This window comes from Fringilla coelebs (genome assembly GCF_963513975.1).
Source record: "Fringilla coelebs genome assembly, chromosome: 3".
Lineage (NCBI taxonomy): Eukaryota > Metazoa > Chordata > Aves > Passeriformes > Fringillidae > Fringilla > Fringilla coelebs.
The window spans coordinates 64,417,968-64,440,236 of NC_140030.1; the positions used below are offsets into that span (position 1 = coordinate 64,417,968).

A 22,269-nucleotide genomic window follows, 5' to 3' on the forward strand; every position below is an offset into this window, starting at 1 on the left:
GGCTGACTGTGTTGTTCGTTCTCTTTGCATAGTGGAGGTGTTTGAATCAGACACAGCCAGCAGTTCATTCCTGCCAAGCAGTAGTTATGGGGAAGAGACAGACAGAGTGGCAACACCAGCAAGACCAAGGACTACTGAGGATCTTTTTGCAGCCATTCACAGGTACTGTAGAAACTGCCCTTCCTCTACTGTCAGGTCCGGTAGGTCTCTCAGAAATAAATTTAACATTGTTTTGTTGAACACCCAGTTAAAACAGTCGTAGCTTTAACAGAAAGTACATATTTATCAACTTTCTACTAAGGCTATATGTGAAAAAGCTGAGGAAAAGAACTTGCATATTACTGTTTTATAAATGTATTTAATCCATTCTGAACGAAACCCACCCAGATTAAATAGATGTAGATTATATTATAAATACCTTGCCCTTTAAAGTATCAATTTACGTCTAGTATTTATTGTACTGTTCTCAATCTGCCATATTAACTCTACTGTTGCTTTTTCTGTGTATCTTTTTGTTTTCATTCTCGTTCTTCTCCATCTCTTTTTACTCTCTTCGCTGCTTATATGGTGCAGTTTGGGACAGAGGCTCAACGCTAATGCTTCATGGCAAGCGTGGCTGAAACTGGCAAGTAACACAACATGTCAGTCATATGGCAAAACATATGGCAAACGCTGGATTATAGTTTGCCATAATCCAGCCTGAGGTCGGGTATTTTGTGTCAAACTGGTTCATGAATGGAATGTGCACTACTGGCTCTATTGTTAATGGCATTATTCATTTCCCTTGAAAACAAAATCATCCCGAATGGCAGCTAGATGTCTGTGCTGTTCACGTTAGGTGCTCAGAAGAAGAAAGCCCAAGAAAGCCCCAAGGACAGGAACACCCAAAGAGGCTCCCTTGGAGCGGCGCTCCCGGACCGCGGCCGGAGCCGCCCGGGCCGGGCTGGGCGTGGCGCCAGCGCCATCGCGTGGCTGCGCCGCGCACTGCAAGCCGCAGAGGCGCCGCCTCCCTGCCCGGGAGTGGGGAATTATCCAGGTGTTCGGTCAGTCTGCACATCTGTGCATCGGGAATGAGGGACGGGAAGAGAGCAGCTGGGAGCTGAGAGGCTGCAGCATTTTGGATGCAAATACTATTTTCTTCTCATTTTTTTTAAACAAGTATTTTCTAGACATTACAAAAACTACATATATATGATACTGACTTTTCTAATTTACTGTTACCCCTTAGGACTTGGCCTGTATGAGCCATTCTGAAAAAATGGTCTGTTGCATTCATGTTGCATGGCACTCTCTAGAACTTTGTCAAATCTGGCTTTAGAATGAGGTATTCTGGCCAGTAGCCATTCTCCTTTATGTATGCAGAGAGAGAGTGGATTTCTGTGTATATGCACATATCTGTAATTCATGAGTTTGTGGGGAAATGGACAATGGAACTGGATGTGACATACTTAGAAGTGCTTGACACGTTTTTTTTATTACGGCCTTGCTTTTGCTGGCTTTGGACTTTACCCACTTTCTTCCATGGTTGCTAATTAATAAAAAAGCTTTTGGTTTTCCCCCACTATTTCTAAGAGATATTACTTCAGTAATTGACAATCTTGAATATATAATTTGGAGCAGATAAGAAATTTAGTGGTATGTGCATTAAGGACAGGAGGAACAGTCCAAAGTTTTAAGTGATAGTTTTGTTTGAATATATACACTATCTGTGTCTGAAAAACTACCAAAACCAAGTTTGGTTCTTAATTTCAAGTTTCTTCCGTAACTCATACATATTGAGAAAAGCTGGCTAGGTGCTCTGACAGCAAACTGACTGCTCTGCACTGCATTCACAGTCTTACCAGATCACTTCAAGCTAGGATAACAGTCTTTCCATGCAGATCTTTGCAACTGATTTTTTTCCCCCCCCCCCCAGTTTAATTTGGGATTTGGTAACAGTACAACCCCAGCACTGCAGTGTTGAAAGATATCCTTAGGCAGCCAAAACCCTAATGAAGGAAAATCTTTTCCCTGTAACAAATGCACACAAGTGTTCACATACAGACTTGCAGAGCATGCAAGCACCAAAGTCATCTGCTGCCTACAGCGCTAAGGCACACTTAAATCTAGATGAGGTTCCCACATTGGCTGCTCCTGAAGTCATCATTCTGTCTCTTTGCTGTCTTCTGTGTCTGTTCATTCTCAGGCTGAATGGACATTGGTATTACATTCTTATTCCAGAAACACAGGTGGAGGCAGCAGCAGCGGCTGAAAATAACAGCTGGTACAGCTGCCTGTGGGGGCATCACAAGTGAGCTATGCATAAACTTCACCACTTGAGGGAGAGGCAGGATTGCTCCAAAGTCTTGGCACAGCCTATAGCAATGTCTGTTGTTGCCACCTACTCAGCTGATGGATCCTGCTCCTTTGTTTTCAGGGGGTTTTTAATTATCAATAGGCTGCGATGCATGAACACATTTGAGCTTGCCTTGGCAAAATCTCAAGGCTTTTAAGAAAGTAAAGCTAAAGATCACATTAAGTAGAAATCTGTTTTACAAGAGGAGCGGTCTGGATTGAACACATGCTTGACAAAAATTAATATGGAGTTTATAGGATGATAATTTTATATCTCTAAGAAATCTGTTGACTTGTTTTAAACCTCTGCCAAAATACCATATTTAAAATTAGGCTTCATACAATCCTTTTTAATTAATTCTTGCTCAGTCAGCAAAGAAGCAAAGCAGCTGTACTACAGCTACCAGGCATGTACATTTCTTTAAGATTTCTAGAAATGTGAAAATGAGGCAATAAAAGTCCAGTTTCCACATATTCCCAGTTCCATGGTTATCTCTTTTTTTTTTTGTTTGTGTGTTGTCCCTGCACTTCTCATCTGAATAGACAAACACTCTGCTCTTTCATTTGGAAAGATAACTTTCTTGTCAGGAAGTTGGTCTCTCCTTCATTTAGCTGAAAGTTGCAATGACAGAGCACCAACATAACTGTGAATTTTGTGTGTGCATATTGAGAGGAGCCGGAAAATTTTTTTCTCTATTTAATATTTGGATCAGGGAGGGGGTTTTTCAGTAATTTAATTTAGAATTGTTCCATGTGGCTCCCTTTTCTCCGTCTTCAGCGGCAGTGTTTTGTTGTGTCCTTTTTTCTGAAGGAAAGTGCACTCTAATTCTCCAGAGGGTGTCAAATTATAAAATGAAACAAAACAACCCATGTCTGGATGACATATTTTGAATCAAGTCCCCAAATTAACAGAAAAACAGCGTGGAGTATAAATTTTTATAGCACATTAGTCTGAGCAGTTGAATACTGACTCCAGAAAACCCGATTCACTAAATTTACTAAAGTGTTTTGAACATCAGTATTGCCAGTTTTAGTAGTTTCATTGTTCCAGATTTGCAGAAAAAGAGTAATAAACTTATCCCTCCAATACTTGCATTAGTGCCTGTACAGTTCTGGTGGTGTTCTTACTCATGCTTTAGATTTAGATCACTTCTCCCTTTTCCCTATCTCTGCTTTAGCTTAAATTCATTGTCATCCCTCTAAACTGAGTTTAATTAGAGGAGGTAAAATTTTTCATTTTTGTGTCATCCTCTTTTTTTTGTGTGTGTTTCAAACTCAGATCCAAAAGGAAAGTCCTTGGCCGTAAAGATTCTGAAGACGACCGTACCCGCAACCATTCTCCGTCGCCCCCCGTAACTCCCACTGGTGCTTCCCCAAATCTAGCTACCCTCAAACAAGCCGGATCTATCCAGAGAAGCGTTCGCAAGAGCAGCACCAGCAATGACAACTTCAAAGCCCTGCTGCTGAAGAAAGGGAGTCGCTGTGACACCAGTTCCCGTATGTCCGCAGCAGAGATGTTGAAGAACACGGACCCGCGGTTCCACCGGACAAAGCCAGACGCCCCCCCTGACCTTTCCGACAGCCCTGCCAGCTGCTCACCCAGCAAGAGCAAACGGGCCCAGGAAGAGTGGGCCAGGAGCGAGGGCCTGATGCCAAGGAGCATGTCCTTCTCTGGCACAAGGTACGGCCGGTCACGGACGCCCCCGTCTGCTGCCAGCAGCAAGTACAACGTCCGCAACCGCATCCAGAGCAGCCCCATGACTGTCATTAGTGAAGGAGATGGGGAAGTGGTGGAACAGTCCGAGGGCAGGGTCCGGAGGACTTTGGAAGAGCAGCAGGAGGGGCAGCTTGATATGTTTCACAGTGATGAAATGGACATGAATGACTTCCCATATGCTGAGGAGGCAAGCTGCAAGGAGACCTTGGATCCAGCCCATGCAGACTTAATGACTCAACCAGGTGCTTCAAGGAAGTATCTAAACTCTTCAGCTGAAGAAAGTTAAAAGGCAGTGTGACAAAAGGCTTTGGATATTAGTCTAGAAAATCACAGGGACTAGATTCCAGAAGAAAGCCCAGACCAGGACAAGGTTACTTTGCTGAGCATTTATTCCACGAACTGCATGTGTATGTTTAAATGCTAAAGCGACGATGGTTCTGCATGGTTGGGTTGGGGTGGGGAGCACTTGCTTTGAATGAGTGGTCTGTGGCTTGAAGAATGTTAACAGTTGAATTTTTTGTGTAAAGCCTTAGAAGTCCTCTTGTGGGGTGGGGTGGGGAAGTTCACTCAGAGTCTGTAGGGGTGTGAAGTTTTCCTTTTTCTTAAGACTGCAATTGTGCAAGCAAAATTGAGGAATAAGCCTGAAATGGGAAGGCTCCTGTGGTACAAGCTGGATGTTTGGTTCAAAAGCATTGTAGTGATGCAGCGTAGTGCATTCGTTAAGCAGAGGGAGGCACAACGAGGCACATCCACCTCTGAGAGAAGGTTGCAGGGTTGGTGCTGGGGTTCCATGGCTCCTTAGTGGGGTGTGGCCCAGGGTTTGATGAGGCATGTCCTGCTCGAGCAGTGAGCTCACCAGGTTGAGGATTGGTCCAGGGTACTGTACTTTTAATTCTTTTTCCTGAGGGAAAATGAACTGTGTAGTTAGGGTGGAAAAGGAAGCCGATTTTATAACACACTACTAGCTGCTATGCAGACACACACCTTCACTTGGTGAAACACACATTTTCAGCTGAATTGCTCCCTTGACTGGAGTATTCCCTTAGAGAACTAGAACAGCTGGATGTGTGTGGAGGGTGCAACCAGACATCAGGAAAGTGGGAGATGAATGAAGCAGTGTACTGCCAGAATTTGGAAGGGTTACTGTCATGGTTTAGGAACGGTATTCCCCGATTTAGTGTTCCCACCAAAACACTCCAAACCATGTACCCGCTCACTCACTCCTCTCTCCTCTTACTTCTGTGGGTGGCTGGGGAGGAGAATTGGAGGCACAAAAGGTGAAGGTTGGGGGCTGGTAAAAGAAAAATTTACTGGAAACAACAGTGAAGTAAGAAAATGGACAGTAACAGCAACAATACTTAGAGTGCACATGAAAAAGATGAATGGCTCACGGGTGACTGCTCACCACACAGAGCCCAGTAATGTGTGACCTGCTGCCCCTCTTCCTTGTTCCCAGCAGTGTTGTGAGGTGGTGTAGAATAACCTCTGTGTCCTGGCCACAGCCCCTCCTGGCTGCTGCGAAAAATGAACCCTGTCCTGGCCGGAACCAGGACAGTTGTGTTTCTGAATTAGAAAGAAAAATTTGACTTGCACTACAAAGCTGTAGGTGGAGCCCGTCTTTCAAAACTGAAACTTGGGAATTGTGTTTTGCCGGAAATCTGTCTTTCATATGTCAGAACGGGGAGACTATTACTTTGCATCACTTGAAATACAGACACTTGCTAACTTTTGGTTACCAAAGAATAAGTTACGGTTACTTTCCTTTTTGATTTGCCTGCAGTATTGCTCTTCTTTTTTAACCTTAATAATTTAGTAAGGTTCGTTTTTATTGTATATTTTACAGATAATAAGAACATTTAACGGTTTTCCAATTGTAAAGAAGACCATTAATTAAAACTTAAATATTGGCTGGAGTTTTTGGTTCTTGGTAGGAATGAAGCTTTTAATTTTTAATAAGAATTTTGCATCATTTGATGGCATGCGCAGTTTTTGTATTGTTTGTAAATATTGAAAGTTGTTAAAATATCTTTTGATCTCCTTACCGTAGAATTTTTACATTTTTAGATTGCTTTTAAGAAGAAAAAGCACTCTTTGTAGATTATTTATTTTAGAGAAATATGCTTGTAATCTCTTTCTTCAATCCTTTACTTGTTAGTTATGTAAATTTCAGGGGCCTTCGTTTAACTCTTCCCTTCACAAGAGGGGAATAGTGCTGAAAATGCTGTGACTTTGCTTCAATAAAGTAAAAGCCTGCCAGTTGCCATATTGTCTTTTGAGTCGATTAAAATCTCCTTCAAAAGATGTATCCCACAGCGTATGGCAACCCACTGAATGCCGTCATCCATGCATCCAGCTACTAATTTCCAGTTTTCATTACAAAATTTACTAATTCACTTTAGACACAACTAAAGTGTACTCACACATCCATCCCATTTTGGTATCTCAGTTCTGAGACTAAAAGAATTTAAATAATCCTAAGCTTTTTCCAGTGTCCTGTGAGTGTTTCTACTACTTGTGTCCTGCGTGCAAACTGTCCCAGAAAACTAAAATCCTTGGAGAACCAGATTATAAGCAGAGCGAGTGGGAAATGAAATGGACAAGTTGAATCTATCTGCACTCAGTGGAACAAGGGTGGTATCAACTGGTGTGCAGCAAACTTTCTACCATTTTCATATGATAACTATATTGAAAGAACCATTGGGTTGTTAAATTAATTTAAAACCTAACTGGATAAAGCAGATTGTTTCAGCTGTTGTTAATATCGAACTACATTCTGTTACAAAGAGGTAGCAGTGGCAGAATGTTTTGCGCTGAACATCTTGACAGTGTTGCTTTGGTCTGTCTTGCTCAGCTGATCTCATGAAGAATGAAAGGACCAAGTCCTTTTCCCAGCAGGTGCTGTCCCTTAGAAAGCCATGCTAAATGCTAGCCCGTCCTCGTGCCATCAACCTGACAGGATAGTGTGCAATAAATAATACTCAGGCTTTCTTTGTTGTTTACAGATTAAATCTAAGGTGAATCATCTAAGTGAAAAATGAATGCACTGGGCAAAATTGTAGCTCTGGTGCCTGCAGCTTCTGTAGCCATTTGCAGCCTTTTGCACCAGGTGCCTGTAGGGGTGAGCATAGCCAGCTTGTTCCCTGGTGATGGCCAGCTGATGCTGCCAATTGTCTTTGTGGGCTGTGTGGGGAACTCTGGGGAAAAGCCTGGCTTAAATGCACTATGTCAGTGCAGGTAGATGAGATTAAACTTGCACAAGCTGAATTTCATCTCTGGCCACAGGAAGCCTTGATGCTCCTCTAAAATCCACATCTGGTGAACTTGGGCTAAAGCCCATGTTTTGGCTAACATGCAGAAGGCAGTGTTTATGCAGCCCTACTGATGTTGCTACAAGGCTACATTTTACACTTTAGTGCAAGGTGTAGTGAAATACCTTAGGTGTGCTGAAATATGCTTAATGGTGCTTATACCTTTTGCTTTGGTAGCTGATGTAAGTTTCTTGCAGAGGTGTCACCATGTCATCTCCCTGCAGGCAGAACTGGTTAATTATTTTGTCACACTTACAACTTGAAAGTTACTTTCATAGACAATAATGTTCCTCCGTTGGGAGGTTTTGCAGTTGAGGTTTTATTGGTCTGCAGCTGTACATTAAATTTAGCAAATCTCTTCTAAAGACATCCAGGGCAGAAGGAGAGGAGGGCACATAGGCAAACTTGGTTGTGCTGAAGGAAAAAAGCAGACTTGTCATCGTGATGCTTAATGCATCATACTGTCACAGGGCTTGTTTTGGAGTTTATAGCTGGTCTACAGTTTGCCTCTAAAACACAAATCTTTATTGGAGCTAGATGTGAGATTAATTTCTGGTTTCTGTTTTACTGGGAATGGTTTTCAGCTTCATTCTAATAACTCATTTCACATTTTGTTCCTTTATATTCAAAGTTCTGCTGTCAGATGTAGGCAGCCCGAATAACCAGAGAATCAGAGCCCTCCAGTTACTCTGTCAACACATTCACAAGGCCCTGGGGCATTTATAAGCCTTCACTGGTGTTTGTACACTGGAAAGGATTATTACCTTATTACCTTAATTGAAATGATGGAGGTTATGCAAGGAGCAATAGCTTGGTGAGAGGAGGTTTGGAAGGCTACAGGATATCAGTTAAAAGATTTGGGTAAGAAGTGGATTTGATGAAGATGGGACTTTGAGAAACCAGGACTGGGACACTGGTTCCTGCATAAGGCTTGGCCTGAAAGAAGGCACTGGCAGAAAAGGTGAAGCAAGGAGATGACTGAGAAGTACAGTGAATGCACAGATTAAGGTATGGGATGGGCAGGCTAGTGCAGATTCTAGATGATAAAGAAGTTTCAGTAGGTACAGAAGAGAGAAAAAGGCAAAGGAACAATGGAATAGCCACAGCAAGGAGGAAGAAAAATTATAGCCTGTGTGTTTCATCCTAATTCACAGGGTGTAGAAGGCTGAAGTCAGTCAAACATGGGGGGAAAAAACCCCAAACCCCCCACAATTTAGAAGAGGGAGATGAGCAAAATTGGGTGAGCTTAGAGAAGCAGTAAGAGGCTGCAATGAGGACTGCTCTTGCAGGAGACCTCAAGCAACAGTGGAGGCTCAAGCACAGCTCTTGGGAGGGTTCTATAGAACCACTGTGCCTGAAGTCTGGAAAGATCAAAGGGGATTGGGGATATGAAAGCTCAGATTGATCTTGTCTAATTTCTACCAACAACTCTGCATCCAGTGCTTCCAATGTACTGGGTGCAGGTCTCCAGACGCTTGCATTGGGGTAACTTGCTAAACCTTCAGTCACTTCCTGAAGCAAAGAGAGGCCACTCATGCATGCAGCACAGGGATGAATGTGTTAATACTACTGCAAGCAAATAGATCTTGTTAGGTATTCTTTGGATGCCACAAAGTTCTGGAAAAGTCGTTTATAGCTGTAGTCACTGTTGAAACAAAGCCATTGCCACAGTACATTTGAGTGATTCAAAATGATGCATTGTTTGCTTTTCCAGGAGAGAATTAAAAGGATGGGCTTCAATGGTAAAACAAAGTGTTACATAACTTACAGTGGCAATGAGGAATCATTTTATCTGTTTTATTTAAAATAACTTCAGTACTCACAAAGGGGAGCACAATAGCTTTATAATGCCCTTGGTAGCTGTCTGAGTTCCCCCCTTACACTTGATTTTCTCAATAACTTTTGGAAGTGATTTCTTGCATGGTGAAGACTAGAAAAATCTTTGGGCAAAATTGATAACTTTTTTGGGTCTAAAGGGGTGTTATCAACTTAAATCAGAGTAGAGCATTAAAGTCTTGCAACTACTCAGTGCTGGATTGTGACTGTGATTATAACTGGTGTGAATTAATAAACACTCAACGGAGTAAAATATAGAAGCATTGGATAAAGATGTGCTGTGTCATATATTATCCTGAAAAACTGGGTAAAAGCCTTGATATGCTTCCCTAGCAGAATGTTGAATACATTTGGTGTTGCAAATTTAGCTCTTTGCAGTTGGGTTCTTTCACATAATGTGCAGCCAACCTTTTAAGGGCCAATCGATGCTTCTCCCAACAGTGCTAATGGAAAATGTCATTGATTTTTAGTAGGAAATTGTCTGTTAATAGTGAATCCAAATGTACCTGTATAAGCATGTGGGGAGGTATATAGAGAAGAAAGTCCAGTCCCAATGTAGCTGAGTTGCTTCTGTCTGTAGTACACTGGTCTATTTGTGCACCAACCTTCAGTATAAAACCAGAATTGTTAGCTGCTGAAGGAAAAAAAAGAAAATTTGTCATGATGCATAAGATAGCTGAAGTTTCTGCATTTTCACTACCTCTAGAAAAAAAAACAGCAAAAATTTAAGTTCTGTGTTTAGGTGGTAAAAACCAATTTGTGAGGAAAAAAACCATAAATTATGAAAACAAAAACCCAAAACAAAACAAAAATCTCCAGAAAACAAAAAAAAAAAAACCTAAAACAGCACAAGATTATATCCTGGAAACAAGAAATAGAAGAAACTAAATGAACTGTCTACTATCTGAAGAGGAATGTTGTTCATGTGCATCTTGGTAGTGCAGCAATTTTTTCTTTTTTAAAAGTGAAGTGTCTGTTCAATGTACTTTTTCCAGAAGAAATTACAGGCTATTTCCAGCAGTCTCTTCACACTGGGTTGCAGATAATGGACACATAAATTCCTGCCCTTGGGAGTTAAATCTGGGGGAAACCCGTGATTTCTAGGTCAGTTTAAAACAGGGAAAGAGCGTTAACAATGACACAAGAATTCAGTGCCCAGGTCAGCATCACCAGTTGAGAAGCTGCCTTAGTAAGAGATGGTCCCATCCTTTTTGTCTTAATCAGGGTGTTGGAATGTGCTGCCTGGAAATGGTGATTTTGCAAATTGCTGTGCCAGCTGGGAGCTGCAGTGTAGCCCAGAGGACTTAAAAAGCAAAGGCCAGGTTTATGTAGTCAGTACAGCAGTCACAGACTGAGGAATGGTAATGATCTTAATGTATTTACTTTTTTGTAGAGCCCTGATACAAAACAAAAGTACATTTCAGAAAGGAGATCCGAAGGAAAATGGGAGCACAGGGAGCACGTGGCTGTGAGCAGAGGTCATGCAGAGTTGCCCTGAAGTCCAAGTTTGAGTCTAAGGTAGCTTAAGTCCATGGATAGACCGTATCAAACCACTGGTGATCCCCAATGAGGTTGGCATATTCCCATGCACAGCACACTTGGATCTTTTAGGGCAAAGATCAAACAAACAAATTCCCCAAGAAAGGTCTCTTGTGATGAGATACGCGGGGAAAAAAAGTTCCTCAATGTAATGTTCAAGAGACAGCCCTTTATTTATTCCAACACAGAACATTAAGCCTCATTTCTCCATTTACTCATGCATTTTCTTGCAAAATTCGTCAGAATTTAAGATTGTGGCATGTGGAAACACAGAAGGTAGTTGATAGGCTATTTCTGAGTTAAAAAAACCACAAGCACTACTCTGGTTTTAGACTGTTAAGCACAACCCAAGACAAGCAAGCTGTGTAAGATAAAAGCTTTTTTTGAAGTGCAGCTTTGAAGTCCAGGACTGACTGCACAAATTAGTCATCAAATTCATGGGATAAGTTTCTTGTGTGCTGTGACAATCTCATATGGAGTCTTGTTGGATTTTGGGAACAAAGAATCTAAAAAATTACTTTCTGTGCCACAAACTTGCTCTCTCAAATGATCACCAAGGTCTGAAAAATTGTGACCTCTTTGAACTGGAAGTCCATGTTAGAAATTATCTAAAACACTTGCTGAGAAAAGAGGGAAGAAAGTGTCTTGACAATAAACTGAAATGCCTTTCTCAAAAGTCATTCTGGTTGTTGCTCTTGTTTGTTGGACTTTTCCTTCTTTGGATAAACCAAGTCTCATGTCATCTATTAATTCTTGTAGAGTGCCTTAGCAGTGCTCTTTCAACAGGTATTTCCTCATCCTGCTTGAAACATCTTGCTAGCATCAAGCTGTGATCCCGGTAAGTCTTTTGGAAAAGAGGTAGCCCTTAGGACAGAAGACTGCGAATATTTAAGAACTTTTCAATGAACAGATGGCAAGATAAATTGGTAAGACAACTAGCTGCACACCTTGATTTGCACTTAAGAGCTTGATGTCCTGAGAGACACTACCTCAAAAGTAGAATTCCATCAAATAGGCCCTAATTGGGAACACCGGATATTAATCTTAAATTTTACGTGGTTGTCTTCAGTTCCATTTTTTAGCAGCCTGTAACTCTGAGAAGATACTGGAATGTGGGATTCAGTTTGTTCCCTTCACATTTGCAAACTGTTCAAGTTCTTCCCTCCCCTCCCTAGCTCCTGCTGGCACAATGTTTTTATTGTGATGTGAGCAACCAACGTGGGATAATAGCAGAAGACTGGTGAGGAGGATTATAAACACGCTGAAGTGACTTGCAGCTGGGGTGTAGAAAAACACATACATCATACTAATTGTTGTTTAGCCTTGTGTGTTTGACAAGTAGAACATCTGTGTTTAGATAACATAAGCCTGTGAGAGACTTCGAGGCACCCTATCACACATGCTTGAGATTCCTGCTCTGCTTCAGGAAAGATCAAAGCACAGTGGTAAAATACCTGTGTGAATCCCCGATAAACAGGCAAGGACAGCAGGTCTGGTGAGCCTCTAGCACGGGCCAAGCTCTGTGGTGCCTGTGTCCCACCTGTGTGCCTCTGCCTTTGGGGATCCCCTGGTCGGTGAGGTAAGGGAAATCAATGTCGTCTTTGTGGTTTTTGTGGTTCTTCCTGTGTCCTGCCTGTGCTGACTCACACAACCAACCAGGGAAAATATGTCATTATAAAAAGTAATACGTAATCTGATGGGACACAATCTACATAAATTGTGGCCTTGGTCAGATTAAAAAAAAAAGAAAAATGTGAGGATTTTGTGTGAGAACTACCCCAGTAAATGCCTATTGTAGGAGGGTAATGAGTATTGCTATACTACAGTCTAATTCAGACCAGGTTTTGTCTCTAGGCAGCACATGATTTAGTTGATGAAAGTGAAAAATTAGTTCCTTAATGCAGGAAATTAGGTACTTTATCCAAGTTTATTATTCTGGAGATTCCCTTTGAATTATAGGACACAAACCATTTGACAGCACCACACAAATTAATCCACATCTGGCAGACCCGCACGTTTCTCCTCTTTCTCCAACAAAGATATCCCATTCCAAGAGATTAGTTCCATTATTCTGGTGTTTGAGTGGCATTGAGAGAAGACTGCAAGGGTGGATGCAGATTGGATGTGCACCAGGCTCATTGGGGCACCATCAATATTTTCATTCCTTCAAGAGATCAGGTGAGTAAAACCAGCTCAATGGCACATAGAAACTCAGGCAGATCAGCTCAAGAGTGTGGCATTCAAGAAAGCATCTGTCTCCATGGCTTGTTCAAAGTCTGCATTTGCTCCTTTAATTCTGCAAATAAATCTGTCATAACTTCATTGTTCTACTGTAGTTCTGAGGGCAACAAAGTACAAACATCAGTTTTTCTGTACCTTTTTGACTTGTTGGATTCTCTGCTGCATCACAGAGGGCCCACTGCAACATTTTCACCATATTTACGGAGCTTTCCTTCTATGTGGGTTTTCTGAGTGTCTTACAAAAGCTGACCCCATAATGAGGTCACTGTTGCAGTCCCTTTCATTGAAATTTGAGTTTCCATGGAACTGAAAGAAACTTTGTGCTTTTGAAATTACCCGATTTCATACAGGTTTCACAGAGAGACCACGACAGGGTGGAAAAGCCAGCAGGAGAACAGACTCAGGCCCCATGCAGCACAATCACAGTTCATTGGAGTGGTGTTCTGAGGAAACCTTGCCATCCAGCACAGCCTTTTTCCTCAGCTGCAAAGCAGGCTCCTTGTGAGCCAAGGAAGCACATCCCTGCTCATCCTGAGCACTTTTGTAGCAAGCTGTCAGGAATGGGGGCAGCTCTCGGCGGGCCCTGCTCTTTGCAGACCTGACAAAATGTGGATGTTCCTATCCCTAAGGGGTCTTTATTCAGCTCACTTCTTTTCTCCTCACTGAGAACTGGGAAGCACTACGCTTACTCACAGATGGGCATGGGAAAGGACCACAGCTCCCTGTGGGATTGGGAAGACGAGGCTAGGTTGTAGCAGCCAAGTCAAAGTCTGGAGCAGCACTAGCACCTAATTGAAACCAGACTAACCAAGATAAATTTTGGCTGCATAACAATTGCTTAAGGTTTCCTGAGAACCTCCTGACTGTTCTGCAGAAAACAAGCCACAGGTGAAGTTGGATTACAAATTAAAGTTAGTTTGCGAGGGAGCTTGGAAAAACAAGATGAAAGAGGCAGCTGCAGACGTCTGTAATGCTGCATCTTGTTTCCTCATGGCTTATCAATGCTGTTTGCTACAGGTACTTTTAAATACTTTTAAAGTTGTTGAGTTACAAGATTTATTGATTTTTTTTGACTGTGACCTAGAATAGAAGTAATTCTCCCTCTGTTGGAAGTATCCTTGCCTTCATAATATCATACCAGGAAAAATCTGTTGTTCAGGGAGCTGTATCAAAGCTGAAGAAAGCCTGTGTACAGAATAGAAAGCAGCTATTTAAATCCTCTCAAAATGGTTGTAATCTAGTATGTAGGTCAAATGTTCAAGTTGCCTTAAACAGTGTAGAAATTGTCCTATCATTTTTTTATTCTTTGATACAAATTGCATTTAATCTGACATTATAACTTTCCAAGTGGTGTGAGTGGCGGAACCAGAGGATGCAAAACTTCCAGGCCTCTTCAAGAGGAAGAAATTGGAAAGCAGAAGGAGCTGTGTAAAATGCTTCTGGTGAACAGGGTGTGAGACTTTAAAGCCTTTGCTTTTCCTTCTTGTCTTAAGCTGACTGCTGTAAGGGCTGCTACTACCCATTATCTTCTGTGCCCTTGATTGAACCAGCAGCCAGATTAAGGGTGCCCTGACTGGCAGATGTGTGGAGGCTCTGGGTTAAAACTGGGCAGCAGTAGATGCTTTGTTTGCCAATTACCTCTCTCTGCAGGGCTCCAAATCCAGAACTGTGAATCTCCTTCTGGGTTGCTGCAGTTTTGTGTTTGGTGAATTAAGGTAATGTCTGCTGATGGATCCTTGTGGTTGTGCAGCAACCTGCATAACTCAGCAGGTGCTTGGTGAGCACCTGTTTCTAGGAAACTGGTGGGATGTCCAGGCTCTTCCCTTGGTGTTGGAAAAAGCCCTCCTGATCCTTCTATGTGTACTTTACTCACCTTTTGCCATCTATAAGGCCTTGTACCCGCTCAGGCTGTGACCCCATCAGGGTATCTGCCTGCCACAGGTGCCCCTTGAGGAAGGTGTGCGGGTAGGGGACACAGGAGCAAACACTGATGGGGCTGGGAGGCCATCTGTCCCTCTGTGCAGAGTGCCTAGGGAAGGAAACTGAGACAAAAATGAGTAAGTGCTTGCCTACTCTGAGCAGAGTATCTGGTATTAAATATTTACAGCCGTGCTGATTTGCCAGACCCTTAATGGTTCAATACAGCGCTGTTGGGCTGCCACTGGGGTCTCTGGAGGACGCTGCCACTTGGTCCAGCAGCACTGTGTTGTACCCCTGGTGCTCTTGGACGGCTTTGGGAGTTCTCTCTCATCTCCAGAAACTTGGAGGATGCAGGAGAACATCTCCTGACAGGCTCCATCCGAAGCCCCAGTGCCATTTGGGGCAGTTGATCCCAGCCCAGCCCAAGGATGCATTCAGCCACTGGCAGCTGTTCTGCAGCCAAGGGACCTTTGCTGTGCAGCTGTCACAAACTGGGAGCAAGGCTGCCGGGAGCTAATGACTGGGGTTAAGAATAATAGGTATTTTGCCAAAATGTATGGTTCAAAACAGCTGGAAAAATACCACTTGGAATAGTCTGTGTTGTTGGGAACCATTGTGGTAATTTATGAGAAGTACCAAATAAAGGCATACAACTTTAAAAAGGGCTGGTACAGCCCTGGGACAAGGGACTGGGTGAACAGGAGTTGCTGGAAACTCTCCAAGGCCCATCAGCAGTGAAATCCAACCTCCCTCAGAGCAGCTGTTGGATGTGGTGGTGCCCAGTTTCACCAAACAAGCTGAGCCCTGGAAAAAATGGGAATTTGATCTTGTTGTCTGTTAAACATGATGGCAAGCTACCTAATGGAGAGAAGGCCTTGCCAAGCTCCCCTCTTCTGGCAGCTGGGAGTGGTGCCCAGTGTAACTTCGGTCAGGGAAGCAGGTTGTCATTATCATGAAAATTTCTTTTCAGCTCTTTAAAAATCAGTATAATTGCTCTAAATGCAAGCCATTCTGGAAATATTCTTTGTCTTCTATCGAAAGTAGAAAATGGTATTTATTAGAAGTTAATGCATGTAGTGTAAATATTTCCTGGCACCCAGTCCCAGCTAAAACAGAAAATCTGTTAATAAGGGAAGCTGGACAAACCAAAAAGTCATAAATGCCTCCAACAAATGTGTGGTTAGTTGGTAGTAGGAGTGGGCATTTGGAAAGAGTCCAGATAATTGTGAAAATGTACAGGAGGTGAAGAGATGTCAGCTTTTTTAGCTGACATCTTTGAAGAGATGTCAGCTAAAGAGAGAGAGCTGTTCATGTGCAGCTCTCAGATATGGTATCTGGGCATGCTTCATGTTTATAGTTTACCTTGACTGCCATCCCTACAATTTCTATTTACATTATTTAAAATAAGATATGCATAAGTTAGATAAAGAATAATGGATTAGAAAATAAGCCCTCTGATTTACAGGATGATCTGCAAAGCATAAAATGCAATATCAAACAGTAGTTATTTCCTTGTGCTGTGCTCTACTTTATGTTAGGTCATATTTTTAGAGAAAGAAAGAAGGATTTACTTTGTGTCTCTTTTATAGAGTCTGCCGTAACAACTTGCACACAGATCTAGATGTGACCAGTGTATTAACTTGCTACTTTTATAAAATAATATGCTCTAAGGGTCAAATAACTTGATTATTTTATTTTGTTTCCAATAGAGATCTTACTGGGCAGGTTGAGACCGCTCAGCCTTTCCTTCCTGTGGGTGGGAGTGGCAGGACTGGGGCTGCTGGAGAGGTGCCCAGGAGCAGGGCAGAGGTGCAGGAGCTCCTGGTGCAGGGGGGCACCACTGGGCACATTGATGCCAACCCCTCAGGTGGCACCAGTTGTGCACAGGGACACCCCGCTCCTCTGCCACGTAGCACCGTGCTTTTCCTCCGGGTGATGATTTCTGGTAATGCTGGGGAAAAGAATCACTGTGAAAGCCCCAGAATTGTGCTGGACAGGACTGTACTTGTGTGGCTTCTTCTGTCTCCAAAATAATGTCCTCTGTCTGCTTTGATCTTCCTGATGCAGCCAAACACTGAAGGGCTGTGCTAATGGATCTACTTTTATTTTAATTTTTTTTTCCTTTCATTGCATGACAGCGGCATTTTTTAGTTCCTGATGACCACAATGTTTTGCTGCTAGAAACCACTAGAAATCAGCCTTTTATATGATTCATTAAGAGAAGTGAAAAAGGGGTGAGTGATAGGGTTTATAAACAAGCTAACTCCCATCAAGTTTTTTTTTTTTCCTAAAACATAGGTGTACATACTTTCTGAAGTACCTTAGGCCATACTAACATCTGAGAGGGTTGTCAACTCTGAGTTTTCCAAACTGGAAGAAAATGAGAGGAAAAGCACCACAGAACTGAAACGCATGCTGAGTTTTTAATGGTGCTCTTTCAATTATTTGGTGTGTTGTTGGCACACAAGAAGGGAAATGTGTTGGTAGAAATATGTTTGAATTTGTCTGGTTTACCTGCAGTGGAAACTGACTCTGTGCAAAGCATTTAAAAATCACAAGGAGATATTCCAGATTACTAGTGGAAGATAACACATGACACTTAGTTTTGCTCTCTACAGCCGTGGGTCAGTCTGTGGAGGAAGTTTTCCTTTCTGTGTTGTCTTTTAGATAGTTGGCAGAAAATTAAAATAAAGCCAAAGGAGAGAGAAGTGAAAAATAGGAAGTCAGGGAGGAGAAAGCAATTTTGTGAGAGGTTTATTTCTGGATGGGCATTTCTCTTTCTTACCTTTTTTCATCCTGATTTGTGATCTTTTTCACATTCCTTTCCTTTTAGGATACTTGATGATGTAGGGCAGGAAGAGTATGGCTTTGCTTCCTGTGCTTTGTGCTTGGAAGGCCACTAAAGGAATTCAATTCATTAGTATTCGAAGAGCTAAAAAAAACATGCATTCAGTTCTCTTAGTTTGAACCTGAAAAAAAAAAAAAACCAAAATAAGAAGCCAAAACACTAAAATAACTAAAATAACATAATATAAAACAAAAGATAGACCTGTGAAGGTGCCTGACATGACTGGGGAGGATTGCCTGTCCTTGCTCTCTTGCTTTGAAGTATTTATTTTTGTCTCAGATGGAAATGTCTGAAAAGTTCTAAGGTAAGCATTCAAGAAAAAAAATAACAAGAATAACCATTCAAGAATAAAATAATGCTGACATTGTAGGGACAAATTAATATAAAAGGGGCTCCATAAGATAATGACATTAATGGCACAACTTGTTTGAAAGGATGTTCATAGTGAGGTAGGGGTTGGACTCTTCTCCCAGGTAAAAAGTGACAAGAAGAGAGGAAAAATTGCACCAGGGAAGGTTTAAATCGGATATAATAGGAAAAATTTATTCACTAAGCAGTTATCAAGCATTGAAACAGGCTGTCCAGGAGAGTGGCTGTGTCACCATCCCTGGAAGCATTCAAAAAATATGTAGATGTGTCATTTACATGGTCTAGCAGTGAACATGGCAATGCTGGGCTAGAAGTTGGACTTGATGATCTTAGAGGCCTTTTCCAACCCCAACGATTCTATGCTTTGTTTCTATGAAATTCTGAGTACTACAGTTTTGATTGCTGCTTCTTCCTTAACCTTAATTTCTGACAGTAATATTCTGACAGTAACTATTCCTGTGAATAATCAGAAGTAAAACTACTGATGGAGTGAAACTCACAGACAAGTTTGATTCTTTCATGCCCTCAACAAACATGAAAGATATTGGCATTTTTCTACCTTTTAAATGAAAACCTTGTGAAAGTACATTTTCACTGCTCTCAGCCTAGCCATGTATCCCAGAGTGTATCCCAGAGTCTCCAATGAGGTTTTGCTGTTTTCATCCCCACCCAGGCATCTGCAGCACTGATTTGTTAGCTGTGCCCAGCCTTGCTAGCCATAGCACTGAGAATGGCAGGCTGTCTTTATTACAGAGGACACCTTCCTCAGGCTCCACACTCTCATGCCTCTCCTGTTCTGCAGGAGACCTCATTGTCCAAGTGAGGAATAGAACTGCTTTGTAATGAAAGTCACGGCATGACATGATTATTTACTAACAGACTGAAATAAGGAAATTCCATTATTAAAAATTCATCGCTGTTTCACTTATGACAGTTTTTGAGAGAGGAGTCAGTGAATAATTTATTTGCCATAAGCATTCAGCTTATCCTTATCTGATGTTTTTGTGCAATGTTTGTTCTTGAAAATTTGTGGGAAAAAAAACCAACAAAAAAAAACCCAACAGAAAAAAACTCTCACCCAAATAAAATTACTCTCCTAACCAGAATAAGAGTGCCCACTCACTTTCTCTTATTGATAAAACCTGCATTTGTAAGAGTTTTCACAACTGGAGCATATATAGTTCATGCCACTGGAGTTTGTACTAGCAAAAGTAGTTGTGTGTCTGCGTTTGGAGGCTTTGCTCCCATAAGAGCCCAAGTGAAATCCTTTAAAGCGTGGATTAAGTGAAGAGTTTTATTTTGGGGATAGTTCTTTCTTGACCACTGCAATATTATGAAACTATCATAAAGATATAGTGTCAGGGTTTGTTTGGTTTCCTTTTTTCAAAGTGTTTTCCACTTCAGTTGGGTTTCTAAATTTCTAGGCAAGATAATGGTTACAGGTGAGGATCTCTCTGAAGTGAAATGTATGAACTGAAATGCTTATTCTGCCTTCCCTAGACCAGGGATTACTTCATCATGCCAAGCAGTGACTATTCTGTTTTGAAAAGCACATTTTACCATTGGCAAGTGCAAACCTATGAGTCACGAGTTAGTTTTAAATTCAGCCAAGATCAGGTGCCAGATGTTCCATCTATGCAGAAGCATGCATCAATTTTATGTGAGATGTTATTTTCTGAGATCCCACAGTGGTTGCCAAGAGCTGTGTCATCCTTTCTTCCTTTGGCTAAAATGAGACAGGCAGAATATTCTATTAATATGGAACTACTGTGGCATTATTGGAGATACCTGCTGAATGCTTTCAGTGGGTGTCTAGAAGAGCTATTTTGTACAAATTGCCTCTGTTGTTTCCCATTAAATGTCTTTTGGTCAAGAATCTGCCATGTGTGCAAGGCGTGCACTCGCCTTGCTCTGCAGAACCATGGACCCATGTCAGTGAGGGAGTCTGGCAGCTCTCAGGGGGAAGACAAGCACAGAGATTGCTCTCTAAGCTTGGGAAGCCCCCCTAATGAAAGGATCTGTATTGTTCCATGGTTTCCTACTAAATAGAAACAAGGGGTAGTGTGTACATAATTAATCTCATCAGGGCTCATTACTATTTTCATAATAGAAAAAATGAATTACAATTACCCTTCACATCAAGGTGAGTTCATCATTTGTATGTGTACTAGCAGATACAAGATTTAAACAAAAAAAAAAAAAAGAAAATGGACCTTGTGGCTATAGAGTACAATGTCAATGTTACAGTAATTCCTGGATGCACAGGAAATCTCCTAAGAAATTTTCAAAGAAACTGCCATCTGATTTCATATAATTTGGAAACAAGGAACAAAATTTACTTTGGTGCAACTTCAGGGCAGAGGAACAGGAAAGGACACAGAGAAGACATCTAATCCATTCTCTGCTCTATTCAGGAGCCTTCATCATTCTGGACAGACGTTTGTCAACCTTCTCAGGGCATTCTCTGCTTCACTGCCCTTTAAACCTACACTCCACTTTTAGAGATTTCTTTTCTGACTTAATCTTGCTCCAGTTTACAATCATTAGCACCAGTTCAGATTGGTGTAGGCATGAGGGGTCCCTATTTTACTGTGTTTGCAGTTACTTTTTATGTAATTGAAAACTTAATGTCTCCTCATTTTTTTTTTGTTTATGGTCACAATTCCAACATCTTTCTTTTAGATGGGGTGCTCTAAACCTCCACCTTTCAGATTACTGCAGCTAAAACAATGGGAGATCTTCCCATGGCACCTATGGCTGCTCCTATTGCCAGGCAGGAGTTCCTTTCAGGTCATGAGCTCTCTGCTTTGATGCTCAAGGTGTTTGCCCAGAGGACCTGATAGCTGCTCCACAGCCAGTAGCACCAACATCAGTACCATGGTGATGCTGAGATGTGTGGAGCACAGCCTGATGGGACCAGAGGCAGCTTCTAGGCAATGGAGACTTCATTTCAGTATATTTGCTTGAGAAACATTCTTTTTATTTTCTTTTTTCGTGGTGGGCCTTCTCTTTGGGGTGGAGATTTAAGAGTAGAGAAGCTGGCTATATTGGAACCTACTAGGGACAATTAACACACAAGACTAGACAAATCTATGCAATGAGATAAGGGATACCAATTCCAGATGGAATAAAAAGCAGTTTACTAGAAGGAGGAATTTAAGTAATGGCAGTGTTTCTGTTAGTATGGATTTGAGCAAGTGTCTGTTTTTAGTTGTCTTTAGCAATGCTAACAATCAGAAACTATTTCTCTAAAGCAGGATGTGAGAGTTATCCAATAAATACTGTGTGAAACACAATCACTCTCTATATTCTTGCAGAGAATAGCAATTCTCAACTAGCTATAGAAGTATATCAGTCTTGGTCACAAGAAATACCAGTCAAAATTTTTCTGAACTGTAACTAAGGTAGCTAGAGAGCAGTTTAGAGTGATGAGCCCAGAGGCACTACCCAAGTTAAGGGTAAACAAGAGATGGTGCTGAAGAACAGCATAACTCATTTCAGAACACAGTAAATCTCCTAAGATCTTTTAAAGCAATATATTCAATTTGAATATATCCAAATATATTCCACTTGACATGACAATGTGTGAGTTTTCAAGCATATCCATGCAATTCCCCTGAAGTTAGTGGAATATACAGACACCAGGGGCAGAAGTGGTTTACCTTTGAACCCCACACCTTTGCACCTTTCCAATTAGGTATGTTGTCTGGGGCTCTTGTATTTTTCCAGCTTTCCTTAGCAACAACTGCATGTACTAAATATTAAGGAAGTAAAGAAAATGTGAGGAGGCATTAGAATATGGTACTTTCAAACACATCAGCAAATACTGGGAACTGTTCCCAGATATAGTCTGAAAAAAAAAAAGGTTGATTGAATTTGGAGTTTTCCAAAACATCTGCTGCTTCAGTTTGATGACCCAAATGGAACATTAGAAAAAGAATTAACTCAAATTTGTAGTTCAAGAAAATAACTCTTTTTTTCCTAAATAAAAAAATGCTTTTTTTTTTCTTTGTTGTAAGAGAAATGTATGAGTGGAACATCAGTTTTGATATGGACTATTTGGTTACTGCGATTGTGTCACTGTTGGCATAACACAGAATTCAACCACCTTGCAGCTCTAAAGTGGCCTTCCTTTTGCTGTACAGTGAGGGTTTTTC

General features: G+C 41.5%; 1 protein-coding gene across 8 annotated transcripts in view; it reads left to right on the forward strand.

The window, feature by feature from the left end:
- Window positions 1–7,454, forward strand: part of NHSL1 (NHS like 1) — a gene marked incomplete at its 5' end in the record, with an annotated part of 175,548 nt that extends 168,094 nt beyond the window's left edge. For 7 of the 8 annotated variants that reach the window (XM_084203621.1, XM_084203622.1, XM_084203623.1 and 4 more), the window contains 2 exons: window positions 33–162; window positions 3,614–7,454. In XM_084203621.1, the coding sequence (XP_084059747.1) occupies window positions 33–162; window positions 3,614–4,337 (854 nt within the window). In that variant the 3' untranslated portion in view covers window positions 4,338–7,454. Of the gene's footprint in view, window positions 1–32; window positions 163–573; window positions 1,147–3,613 lie in introns of those variants that run through there. The other variant, XM_084203628.1, reaches the window with a different exon arrangement.
- Between the last annotated feature and the right edge of the window lie 14,815 nt (window positions 7,455–22,269).